Source organism: Photinus pyralis, unplaced genomic scaffold, assembly GCF_008802855.1.
Source record: "Photinus pyralis isolate 1611_PpyrPB1 unplaced genomic scaffold, Ppyr1.3 Ppyr1.4_LG5, whole genome shotgun sequence".
NCBI classification, from domain to species: Eukaryota; Metazoa; Arthropoda; class Insecta; order Coleoptera; family Lampyridae; genus Photinus; species Photinus pyralis.
In genome coordinates, this window is record NW_022170596.1 from 17,204,262 (window position 1) to 17,218,070 (window position 13,809).

The 13,809-nt window shown below is 34.6% G+C and overlaps 2 protein-coding genes across 3 annotated transcripts; one reads left to right on the top strand and one right to left on the bottom strand.

Moving 5' to 3' along the window:
• Nucleotides 1-402: 402 nt before the first annotated feature.
• Nucleotides 403-1,525, bottom strand: LOC116171896 (deoxynucleoside kinase-like). The gene is made up of 4 exons (XM_031488927.1): nt 1,140-1,525; nt 954-1,087; nt 792-910; nt 403-740 (listed from the first exon to the last, which is right to left on the bottom strand). The coding sequence occupies exons 1-4, from the start codon at nt 1,308-1,310 to the stop codon at nt 484-486; spliced, it is 681 nt and encodes a 226-aa protein (XP_031344787.1). The 5' UTR covers nt 1,311-1,525; the 3' UTR covers nt 403-483.
• Nucleotides 1,526-2,347: 822 nt separating this feature from the next.
• On the top strand, nt 2,348-9,159 carry LOC116171890 (coiled-coil and C2 domain-containing protein 1-like). 2 transcript variants are annotated; one of them, XM_031488921.1, is made up of 7 exons: nt 2,348-2,587; nt 2,634-2,883; nt 3,293-4,499; nt 5,345-5,750; nt 5,801-5,952; nt 8,427-8,550; nt 8,928-9,159. In XM_031488921.1, the coding sequence occupies exons 1-7, from the start codon at nt 2,540-2,542 to the stop codon at nt 9,045-9,047; spliced, it is 2,307 nt and encodes a 768-aa protein (XP_031344781.1). In that variant the 5' UTR covers nt 2,348-2,539; the 3' UTR covers nt 9,048-9,159. The 2 variants fall into 2 exon arrangements, with proteins under 2 accessions (XP_031344781.1, XP_031344782.1); XM_031488922.1 differs by having other exon boundaries at nt 2,351-2,587; nt 8,460-8,550.
• The last annotated feature ends 4,650 nt before the right edge of the window (nt 9,160-13,809 follow it).

Sequence of the window (13,809 nt, forward strand, 5' to 3'; positions counted from 1 at the left end):
CTGCAAGTTCAGTAGGAATTATATACAGTGTGAGCAACAATGATTGAAGCGTGCGTCATCACCGCTTGTTCCTATTAATATCAAAACTACCTTCTTTGTATGGAGTTGTATACGAAAATGACGTTCTGCGCTGTCACAGTGACGTGCGTCTATTCGTATTTCGTATCTTGTATCAAATCAGCATATGCTATGAGCGGCACATTGCCAATTTAGCTGAAGCGGCACGCTTCAATCTTTGTTGCTCACTCTGTACAACTTTCTTAAAACTGAACATACATTGTCATTACCCCTACGTTCACTTAAACGAAAACAGATCTATTCCAATAACAGGAAAAATAAGTTTTGCAGTACCAATGATCTGTACCTTTCTTGGCTATAAGTTTAATTAAATATTTGCACAAGTTTAATGTAAAATACTTTTAATTCATCTTAATAAAAACTCTGATTATAATATATTATTTTTAGTTTATGTTTATAAACATTTTAAGAAGGCACACTTAAACATTTATTAAAAATACTTGGCGTCACTTTTTGGTATTCTTCCACAATTACAGACTTATCCAAGTCTCCATTAACCACTAAAACTGGTGCTGGACAGGTAAACATGGTCTTATAGTACAACCAATTTTCATGCATCTCATGCATTTCATGTAAATACTCCAACTGAACAGTCTTTTCCTCTTGACGATTTCTTTCGCGCATCCGTTTATAAACGACTTCAGGTGATGCTCTCAAATATACTGTAAAATGAAATTGTTAAAGTTTCAATCACAAAAACCAGTTATACCCACTGATTAGATCAACGTCACACATCGCACTTGAGGTGGCCCATTTGAACCACTCGTCAATAACCGAGGCAGATGGTGCTGGTAACACGCTATCACGAATCATTTTTTCCACAAAGCAGTACCTAATTAGTCATACAATTAATTACCTTCTTTAGTCTTACATACCTTGCACTGTAGATTGATCGCTCCATTAGCTTTATAGCACAATCAGTCTTGAACGTATGTTGTTGTAACATGGTGAGTTGTACATACGATTGAAATGTAAATCCCCAACGTTCTCGGTCTTCGTACAAGTGGGACTACGTAATAAAGTAACAGATGACAGTCAACAAAGTGAACAAATCGACTTACCAAAAGGTTATATCCACCACAATTTTTCCACAACTCAATCGGCTCTGCTAAAGTACATATGTTGTTATACTGTTTAAAATAATTAAGGAATGTTGTCTTCCCACTTCCGATATTGCCCTCAACCAAAACAGTAAAAGGGGAATGCGTCAATTTTATCCTCTTGCTTTCCATTTTGGAAAAGTGGATCACAACACAATATGTAAAAAACGACTACACTTTATCGTGGGAAATGCATCAACAATGGAATGTAGTGGATGTGGTGAAAATTAGGCGGTAAAATTCCCGCTATAATTCCATAACCGTTATGATAGATAGAATTTTTTGGTTATGTTATAAATTTTTAAATGTTCTCTATTTGAGTGTAGAGTGAACTTAGAACTACAACGACGCATTGTAACTAATTAGATTAATGAAATATAATTTAATAATAATAATAATTGGATTATTTTAATGTTCAATTAAATTAGGGATGTTACAGTAATACCACACGGATAAACGTAGGAAGTTGTCAAATTTAAGTGATAATGGGCCAGGTGGATTTAAATCGCGACCTTGTTCCCCAATTTTCATTTCTCAAAGTGAGATACAATAGGTAACCTTTATTTCAATGAGGTAATTTTTTTTGGATTGTCAAATCACATATTCTTTCGAAGTGTGATCTTATAATCATGATTGCTAAAATCGTGAACAAACTGAACATAACAGTTTTATTATCATGAATTCCTAACCTCTATAAATGCAAGGATATTTTTGCTCAAATGTTAGGTTAGTCAATATTTGTAACTGAAGAAGAGCATAATCGTACCAGTACTTCCACTTATATTTAAATTATTTTCATAATCCAAACAAAAAATACGTAATTCGAATGCAAATGTGTACTCCGTAAACTTAACCAAACTTTGATTTAAATTCGTGCGTTCTTTCGTAATGCGTGATCCTACGAATCACGATCTCGTAATCATGCTTGCGAAGTAGCCGAAAGAAAGCGCCTATATAATTTGCAGTAGGTCTAATGGACCTGGACAGTAGGTAAAATGCAACACGGCTATGCTACGCCACTGGAATGTGTCACTTTTTTTAATTCATTTTTTGTATACATAAATAGCATATATACAAAAATTATTTGTGATAAATAGCCATCAAATTATTTATTTATTAAGTATACCAGAATATTATACTAACGGCATTGCCCAAACAAATCGTTGGGTTTTTAGTGACAAATCGTTACGTTTGTACGTCATAGTAACGTCATTAACGTTGGGAACGCCCACCCCACAATCAGCTGTTTTTAAAATTATTCGTCATTGTTTATTTTAAGAAAGTTTTGCTGATAAGATAATTATCCATAATATTGTCAGTCTAGATTCAAGGTAACCTTTTCGGAAAATTAGATATTGGTCATGTCTGCAAAAACTAAACGTGATCGCTCCAACAGAGATCTTTCGCAGGTAAATTGTGATTTTTGTAGCTTGTATGGTAAAAATTGAGTTTTAGTATGGAATATTTGGTATCCCATCAATGGACAATGGTGACAATGACGATGATGGTAACGATAGCGATTTAGAAGCTGAGCTGCTCGCTTTGGCAGGCGGTAAACAGAAACGGGCACAGCGTAAGAAGCCAGCTCCTGTAGCTAATCTAGATGTGATGATAGCCGCAAGTCTGCGTGATATTCCTTCAGATGAAGAATTATCGGGAGATGATGATGATCCAGATTTATTGAACGAATTAAGCCAAATTACAGGTGGGTGCAAGTATTATAGGGTTGCACATCTAAAACGACCCTTCCTGAATAACAACCATGCACCATTGTTTAAATAACTTATGTAGGTAACTTGTAAACGAGATGTGATATTTCCATGCAGTTTTCTCTAAACATGTGCTACTATTAAGAGCGAGCTATTTGATGGTGATTTTCAATTGTTTCTCTAATCTATTCTTCGTAATTTCATAGTATACTGTACCAGTTTGCACGGTCTATCCCAACGATTTAACCTAACTTGACCCCCCTCCTCTTAAATAAAAAAAAATAAGAAATAGATCTTAATCTCTGAATAGGCTTCAGCTAGGGTTCAGTTACAGCTTCTCTACTTCTTTGAAATCAAAGAATCCAGTATAAATATATTTTTAATATGTAATTCTGTTCTGTGTAGGAGATGAACCTGAGCCTGATCCAACACCTAAATCACCAGAACCTCAGACTGATATCATGCCACTTTTACAAAGTCGTTTAAAAATGTACGAAACTGCAGAAGCAAATGCCACACAGTCAGGAGAAACGAGTCGAGTGAGGAGGTTGGGGCGTGGTATTAAAACATTGAAGGATCTCATAAAACAAGCAAGTGGTGGGCGTGGCATAAATCGTGACGATATTCCACCCGAGGTTGCTGTTACCGTTAAGCCTAAACCTGTTGAAAATGAACAAGCTCAACCTACAAGGCCTGCTCCTACAAGTCCTCTTATTGATTTTGAGGCGCCCCCTCCTGTAGAACAGCCTTCGCCAGAAATTTCTCCATCGGGCCTAAGTCCCGAAAATGAGGAATTATTAAAGTTATTAAATAGTCGTAAAGATGAATATAAAATGGCTGCATTGCAAGCAAAAAGAGGGGGAAATGGTGAACTTGCGATGAAGTTTATTAAGACTGCAAAGCAGTTTGAATTAGTGATCAAAGCTGTGGAAAGTGGACAGCCTGTTGATTTGAGCCTAATGCCAGGACCACCGGCCGAAGAGGTGGCTCGTGAGGAAAGTGAAGTGCAGAAACGAAGTGATTCGGCGGAAGAACCCACAGAAGATTCACCCAAACCCGCTCTGATTACAGCATCATCTGTTGGGGAAGCCCTACAACAGCGATTAGAAGTATACCAAAAGCAAGAGGAATCCGCCAAGGAACAGGGAAATGCGAGTAAAGCGAGAAGGATGGGCCGAATTGTCAAACAATTTCAAGATGCCATTAAGCTTCACAATGCCGGAAAACCGGTTCCGGTTGACGAATTACCCACACCTCCAGGATACGGTCCAATTCCGGTACCGGCGGCGGCAAAACCTGTCGAACCCCCAAAACCGCAAGTACCAGAGAGAGTCGTGGCGCCAAAGCCTTCGCCGTCGCAGCCGAAAATTGTCAAAAAGAACTCGGCGCTGTCGCGAATTGACAAACAAGTTGAGATGTTGAAAGCGAGGCAGAAGGAGTTTAAAGACGCCGCTTTGAACGCGAAGAAAAAGGGCGAGTTGGAGCAGGCAAAGGAATATTTAAGAACTGCAAAAGGATTTGATCCGTTGATTGATGCAGCGCAGGGAGGGCTGCCTGTTGATATCGCAACATTGCCAGTGCCTCCTTCTGTTAAATCACAACTGGATGAAGAGTGAGTAACTAGTACATAATATGATAATATTATATAGAGTGAAACAATCAGTTATGTCAAAAAAATTAAAATGCTTCTTTTGGTAGTTACACCTCCAATAATTTCAAAAATTTGAATTTTTTTTCAAAATCGGAAGAATTTTCTTGGAATAATTTCCGAAATATTTACCCGCAAAATCTACACAAAAACTGTGAACAAAGCCTCATCCTCTGTTGTGAAAAATCACACACGTAAGTCTTAAGACAAGTCTGTGTCTGGCTTAACACCTTATCTTTTCGTTATCTCTTAACTGCGATAAAACACGTGCGTTAATTAATTTTCGCCTGATAAGCTCCTTATCACAAACGACCAGATGTGTCTTACTTCTAACACCTTATTTAAATTGAATAAATTACAAAAGCGATAAAATTTAAACCAGAATTACGCATTTACACAATTTCTTAAAGGAAAAACAACACTGAGATACAAATTTATTGATGACAGATATTTATAGTTTTTTCTTAAATTGACTAAATTTATAAAATTCCATGGCATCGCAGATTATTAAAAAAGATGCGGGTTTTATTTTTCCAATTTTCCGTCTTTATAATTGGCGTAAAAAATTTTTTTCTACAAAAAACTAATACATTTTTGCTCTAAAATAATTTGGGGAGCCAATAATCGCATGTTATGAATTTTACATTGAAATCCCTATGATGCGTTACGCAAGTCACCACCCTGTATAATTAGCAATTTTTTCAAAAAAACTTGTGTAGTCCTATAACTGTCTGTGACGGATTGTATAATTTGCTCGCCTATATCTCAGCATCAGAAAATGATTGATTAAGAATTCATATTATTTGTAGATATGGAGTTGTTTTGGCCGAAGAAGTTGAAGAAGGAGGCGAGATCGATCCCGAACATTTGGATATTCTCACACGACTTGAGCAGCAGCTAACGAAACAATTGAAGATGGCACTAAGCACTAGAGACCATAACAAGGCGATCGGAGACGTTGCCGGCATGAACCGTTTTGAGCATTTGGCGTTGAGCGTCACGCGAGATTTAGATATAATTCGAATAGCTAAACGAAAACACACTAGTCAACTGCCTAAGTTTCATTACGAGACGAAAAATTTCTCAATTGTTAAAAGTTTTACGGAACTGAACGACAACGACCTACAGTTAACTATTCTTAGGGGTATTAATTACAATTGCAGCAATCCGGACAGTATCGACACATACGTTAAGTTTGAGTTTCCGTTTCCACAGGTTTTCTCTTTCAAATTTGATGTTTTCAATTTTTATGATTGATTTTGTAGGAAGAACCTGTTAGAAACAAAACTGCAGTAGTTAAAGATACCAATAATCCTCAATATGATGAAACGTTCACATTACCAATACAAAGGACGGCCAGGCCATGTCTTCGAGTGTTCAAGAGGCAGAGTGTGAAGTTGGAAGTGTATTCTAAAGGGTAAGTAAGCATGCTGCTCCGGCTTTTTGTTTGCTATGTGCTGCAAATTAAATGCATTTGTGCCCAATTGTAGTTCATTTGGGTTTGTTTTTTTATTTTAAAATTGCAACATCATTGTATTTAATAAGACAGCAGATGATTAAGTTTTTTTTGTATTAATTACTTACTTTTGCAACTCTATATAAAATGTAAAATACGTAACAAAAGTTAGGTGACACCATAATTATATTTATCCCATATAATAAGGTCCAAAATGTATTTCCTAGGAACTATGTATCTGAAAATGATCAATTTACATTTTTCTTTGCAACAGTAGCCCATATAATGATAAACTAAACCTAGTAGTTTTTGCGTGCCAATGGTTCTTTTGTTTCAAAGGCAACATGGATAAATATTGCAATTTAAATCACTGTTTAGGAACCAGATCAAAATGCGGTTTTCACTGATATTTTCAGTTCCATCTTATTTGATAATATCATATAAAAATTATATCGTTCCATTTGATTATTTTAAGAAAACCTATAAAGTTTTAATTAATGTCAAACCGCGCCCTCTACCACTCATCACGTTTACTAAAAAGACTATTTATGTAAAATCTGATTACAAGAAGAGAGCTCTTTCCAATAAGAATGAGATTTTGTGAAAATCGGTTCACCTAAACCAAAATTACATTCAACTCCTTAAAGAGATTTTCTCCTGCATCAAAATGAAGCAAAATTTATACAAGATTGCGATGTATGTCTTTTTTATGCATGTTTGTTGGGTATATTCTAGGAAAAACATCGTTTTTCTACTTTATGTGAATTATGAATCGTACGCCCTCTAGCGGCAAACCTAGGAACTTGAAAATTATTTCCAGCGTTTCCTCCTAGACTATTTTTTTACCCAAGCTGTGCAATTAACGGTTCCATAGATATGTCCTGTGACCTTTATTAATAGGACACCCTGTACATATTTTTGTCTAACATTGGTACTGCCTAAAATTTTTAACCATTTGCCTATTACAACACGATTAACGTTTTTGTGATCAGGAATAAAATTTTTTCCTCAAATACATAATTCAAAAGATTTTTATCTGATACAACCCTATATCTAGGTAAAGTAACACACATCTTGGAATTTAGAAGGCATCTTTCCAAACGAAACATTTTGGATAAACTTCTACTTCCCAAATTTTACATAGGTATTTAGGGTTACGCCATACGTAGGTAACTGTCTACCATGTTTTTTGTAGGCCCAATTTTATTAACGCTAAATGTATGTTTGGCATTTCTTGCGCTTTTTTAGCATTGCTTGTATTAATTTATTTGCCAGCATACATCTAAATCATCATTTGACATAATGTTTATAGACATCAATGATTAAAATTGATCTGGATCTGAACATCCTTTTACAAAAAGAGGGGACCTTGATCTTGTTGAAGAGGTTTGAGATCATATGTCGATATTTTTTAGCAAGTTAGTAAGACATTACTTGCTTGACCAAATATGGATTAATTACGTTATTATTATTATTATTATGACACTTTTTATATATTGTTGCTGTTGGTGGTCTATTTTTTACACTATGCTTCAGCCTTCCCAATGCCATTTTAGTTTTTTTTTTCTGATTCTTTTAATCTTTGTAATTCTTTTAAATCTCAATATTTCTAACAATCTATATCATTTGCTGCTTGCTACTATACTGACCACATAAAAACTACATTCATAGGTCACTAATGTTGGTTGTCATTTCTGAATTTTTAATAAATAATACATTTTCCAACGCACAATTGGCAAATTGTGTCTTTTCCTGTAATCTGTACCCTTTATTTTCTTTTCATTCATAATGAATCCATTTATTCTGATCATGGTGCTCTTTTTTTTACACTGCATGCGCTGATTTGTGATCAGTATCTTTTATATCTTTAATTTATTACCTTGCTTGCTCTTTGTGTGATTCGGTGAATCACCATAATACATTTTTGGAGTGTCACAATTAAAACGAGTAAAAAATTAATTAATAATTGGGACCTAACTAACTTTGCATTTGGAGTATCAATTACACAACGTTGCTTGCATTTGTTTTAGTCTGCAATATTGCTAATTTTGGGGGTGGTGATTACATCTAACAAATTTTAATTTCACTTAGTTTTCCAAATGTCTTATGGGCTATTTGATATCTCTAAATGTTGTTTAATATTATTGGAGGCGGATTTTCATACAAGCAACTTCCAAGGTAAAGTCTCTAACTTATTCAGTAATGTTTCGTTGAGTTGATGTGTTATTTTTATTTTTTGTGTCACTTGATCATATATATTCTATTTTGCTTGCTTCGAGCAAAATCTAATTATGCAATACTGACACTATCAATTATGTTACATATTCAACAATTTTTCTTTTTGTTTAAATTCAAAATGTGATTAACGTTGAATATGGAATATACCTAATAAATGGTCCATAAGTCATACGCAACAATTTTTTTTGGTATGCTAGCTGTATTGCTAGCGATTGGGCTTGCTGTTTCAGTGGATTTTTTCGTGGCGACACACTCCTAGGAACCGTCACTGTTAAACTTCAACCTTTGGAAACTCGGTGTGAACTTCACGAAAGTTTTGATGTAAGTATTCACTATAGGGGGTTCCCGCCTCCAGATGCGGTATGATGCTTACGGACATACACCATATGCTCGCCAAACTTATTAACGAACGTGACAAGGAGATAAGATTATGGCTTCATTCAGACACGGCTCAGCATATGTCAGTTTGGTATCATTGCGATGAGGAACACGGATAGCGTTATTGAAGAATTATGCAAATTAGTAAAAGAGGCATTTCGTCCATAAGACCCCATACTACTGCATCTGGAGTTGTGAACGTAGTATGGCTATACTTAGAACAAATTAAATGCCAAATAGAAAATAGTTTGGCTAAAATTTGTTACTATAGGAGAATCACTAGTTGGTGTCACATTTTAGTAGTATTTATTAAATTGCAGCTGGTGGATGGAAGGAAAAAGGTAGGAGGGAAACTGGAAGTACGATTGCGAGTTCGTGATCCTCTAGTTACAAGACAAATTGAACAGCTTTCAGAAAAATGGCTTGTTTTAGATCATTAACGCTTATGTGATACTGTCATGTTATAAGTAACATATTTAAATATGTTATATATAGGTATATAAAATATTTTTTAACTTGTTATTTATATTTGTAATATACATATTTAACTGCTGATGTTGACGCTTGCTTGCTTGCTGCAAGTAATTACCTACACTTTTCACATCCAGGTATTATTACAATATGTCATGAATATTTTGTAACGTTGTTGTTTTGATTAAATTGATTATTTAGCTTTGTTCCTTTAATTGTTTACGAATTTTTGTATATAAACAATGTACAGGGTGAGTTTTTTTTATTTTAAGCATTAGGATCTCGGAAACCGTAAGACATAGAGATTCGGTTAAATGAGGAAAGAGTTGTAGTTTTAAGAGTTTATCCAAGATATGCTTTTGTTTTTTAAAAAATCCACAGTTTACTAGATATGAGCAAAAAACAGATTTAGTGATTTTTCATTTAACTGTTGTAGAATCGTTAGTATTAGAAATACAGAAATATGTAAAGAACAAAAATTGTAGATTTTTTCCGCTTAGTAAGGTACATTTATTAATATTTCTTCTTCTTTTATAATTTTCGAGTTATAACGCAAACTTACATTTTTTTAAATGGTAGGTAATCATAGTTGGCTGTGACATTTTTAAAAAGTGCATTTTTTCAGTTTACAATGATATAAGGTTCATTGTACTTACTTTGACAAATAAACATGATACACAACTTTTTACATTATTAAGAGTAGTAAAAACAGAGTTTGCCATGGGAAACATTTTTGTTCTCTTAATTACTAAGTCTATTATAATCAATATTATAATATTTAACTTGCAGTTAGTTGTGTGGCGGGGCACCGTTGTGTTGAAACCAGCGTAAATTACAGTCGTGTTTCCAAATCTAACCCATCCTACATATCTTGAAATTCATTTGGTAAAAAATGAGAGAGAGAAGAGAGGTTTATACATTTGATAGTTTACATACTATCCGGCTAGTATATAAACTAAACTAGCCAAATAAAACAGATTATCCCTAACATGCCTATATATATATATATTTATTGCATCTTGCAATCAATGGAAGAGAATACATGTGTACGCAGCCATACGATCAGCCCTGCATTGTTGGTAGAATACCCATTACATCAACAACCTCTACAATTCAATGCCTCTACCATTGAATTTATAAATTCAATGATACTACCATTGAGTAATCCCTAATCCTTCACTCAACGATACTACCATTATAATACTACTAATTACATAAAGTACTAAAAAATGTTTCAGTATGTATCTGTAATTCGTATCAACTTCTCCCTAATCCCTCTTTTTTCGAGACTTTTTCATACTGTTTCATGTGATAGGTATGCGATCGAAGACCTTCTCTAAATCCAAAAATGCTAGGTATATTTGTGTGTTTTTTGTTTTTATATTTTCCGTAGGCTGTTTTATCGCGAACAAGTGATCTTGCATCAATAAATTCTTGTATACTTCTACAGTCTACTCTACCCTTCCGGAATCCACTTTGGGCTTCGTTTAGTTGCGGTTCTATTTGTTTGAGCCTCCTTTCTAGTAGTATTTCATAATATCTTTGAGATATACCTACCCCTGTAGCGTAGCTGAAACAGTAGGTGGTGTCTTCGCACGACTTCAGCCTATAAAACATCGTTCGACAATATTGGGCATTCTCGAAACATTCGAACCCTAAAGTCCCTTAATCTGAATCATCAGTTACAAAAATTTCATCTTCATCTGAATCCTCTTCCAAATTAATTATTAGTGGGGCTACATCTTGTCGGTGCCACCAATCTAAAATAATGTTGTTGGCTTGTTGGTCCACAGTGCGTTTCCACATATCAGGTGCAACTGCATCAATGGCTTGTTGCCACAAATCAAAACACTTTTTTCTGCCGTAACCTTTCTTACCAATATGTTAAAATGTTGTTTGCAAATTCCCCATATATTTTCGATGGGATTAAAAACGCAGTGGTAGGCAAGCAACCGTAGTACCGCATGTACATTTTCTAATGCCAGGTGTGTGTCTAAATTTTTAGTCTCGAAACTAAAAGTATTACTACCAATAAACCATGCTGCATGGAATTTAAGGCAACAAACCTTGCAACAATCCCCAGCAATTCCACTTTCAATGCATCACTTGGAAACTCAATATTTTGTGCTGTAACCATGCCGCACTTGTGCCTTGCCTTTTCTTGGATTATATTTTTGATAGCGGAAAAGCCAGATATACGTTGTTATGTATATCCGTGCGGAAACCAATATTCGCAATAACTTTTATGAGGGAACTTTTTGACCCATTAAATACGTCTTTCTCATTTACTTGCTAAACAGATTGAAGCGTAAGAAGAAGAAGAATTTAGTATAATATAATTTTTGCACAGTGGATATAAACGCCTATCTGCATTCGAACTTTTAATGTGCGTTTTAACTTACTGTGTTGGATAATGTCGCATGTAATTTCTGCTTGTGTGAAACCTTCAACATCGGTAACGGGTTTCTCACATGGCCTTGTTTTTTTAGGACTGTCTAGAAGTTTGTCCGATTTAGAAATTTGTGAAATAGAAGGTGCTGTTCTCAGGGTAATATTTTAATGCATCTACCACTTTCTATAAAAGGAAACTGCCTATATTATTCACACGAATTCTGTCATTTTTATCTAAAGTCATTAATAAGAAAACCATAGATACTGAACATAATTCCATGGTCGTGTGGATGGTGACTATGCGTGTCAATAAACAAACGAATTTGGTTTCAATCATAATCAGCCATGGAATTATTGCCATAAGAAATACATTGTAAACTTAATTCGAGGCAAACATGCAAGGCTGATGCCCAAATCAAATACCAAGTGTGTAGTATCATTGATTTTGTTATTGTCTATCGAGTAATGTACAAATCTTTTGAGGTTTTTGAAAATAACTGAGACATCACCGAAAAACTTAAAATTTCATTTTCATTTTTCCCTGCTTTAACGGTTGGAAATGGACACTTCCCGGTAGTGTACCTTCTATGGGTCCCTTTTTTTTGGGAAATCTGAATTTGTCACAAAAAAACTACAATACTGAATAGGTACATTAACATATTAGGTACAAGAAATTAATACAATTAAATACAATCACTTATTACATTACTCATTTACTCGTACGTTTAGGGCACTTCACTATTCTACTGCAGCGCTGAATTTTACAATTACCTAGTGGTACGCGCCCATAACTAAAATTTAGGTTTGCATTAAAAGCGCGACCATTGTTTATTCAGTTATGACCAAGGTTATGACTTATGAATGAATTGTTATAATAAACAATGGCGCGACCAGTATTTACATTGCGTCGCATTACTGTAACCTTTCAAATATACTGGTATAAATTATCATCTTCCGTTAGTCCTTATTCTACAGGTACACTTACCTACCTACATCTATGATCCTTATCGGTTTTACCATTAAATAGTGTTTATATTCAATAATATTACCGATACCGTTTTACGCAAAAAAATGTACCGTCGCGTCGACACGGTAGGCATCACCAAAAAACTAAGCTAATTGCTTGTGATCTTAATGTAGCATTGAACAAAAGGTGAAATTTTTGCGAACTTATTTTGAACCGGTGTTGTTCTTCGGGGTAGAAAATAGATTCCTATATAGATGGGTCGTAGATCTTATACACTGTGTCCGAGAAAAGGGTGTCTAGCATGGGGATCTCCGAAACCATAGAACATACGACGATGGTTAAATTAGTGAAAAGATGCATAATTAAACAGTTAGGTATTATCAGTTTTTAAAGAAAATCAGAAAATTCCGATTATTTCCGAAGATATGCCAGAAAAATTGAAATTTGCCGAATTCGTTTTTTTCTGATGTTAATTGAACAGATACAAAAAATTTAAAAAAAAACACTTGTACATTTCCACTTCTTGGGCTCTACAAGACACTGCGTTGAGATCCTGTATATACGTACATACCTACTATTAATCTAGCACGTGCCCACACTGCGTTAGCTTTTTGAAAATGTTTAGTTTTGGCTTGTTTATACGAAAATTAAAGAATATTTTTCAAGAGATAAACCTTTTCAGGTCAAATGTATTTATTATTCCTGTGCAATTAGATACTACGTGATATCTTACAGCAAGACCGAAAACTCGGAAAGACAGCATGCACTATACAGGCTGATTCAAATTCGAGGGCCACCATGGGGATCTCGGGAACTGTAAGAGATAGGTACCTAGGTAGTTTAAATTTGGCAAAGTTGCGGATTTTGATGGTTAACAAAATGCAGTTTTGAAACTGAAAAAATTGCGACTAGGTACTTTCGGAGATATCCGAAAAAAAACGACATGTTGCAAAATCGTCTTCATTTTTACTGAAGTTATTTAATCAATTTTTTCAAAAAAATAACCAATTATTATGACCACTTTTTCCCTCTACAAGATGTTAGTTTTAAATTTTAAATCCTACGTTTCATCTCCGGTTAACCATCATCAACTATGTTTTTTCTTATGGAAGTTATTTTTACTTTTTGTGTCATTTGATAGAGATTTTTTTGCTTTCAAAAATGTAAACATCACTGTCTTTCAACAAGAAATAGCGCAATTCCTTCGAAAAAACGCAACAAAATACTTACGTACATTACCCAAGACAAAGTATTCTAGGCAAAAAAAGATATTTTAACATTATTTTTAAAAAATGTGCTGTTTACATTTTTTTACAACGTCATTTCTGACCGGAAGAAAAAAAATGTTATGACCTTTTTTTACTCGAGAGTTG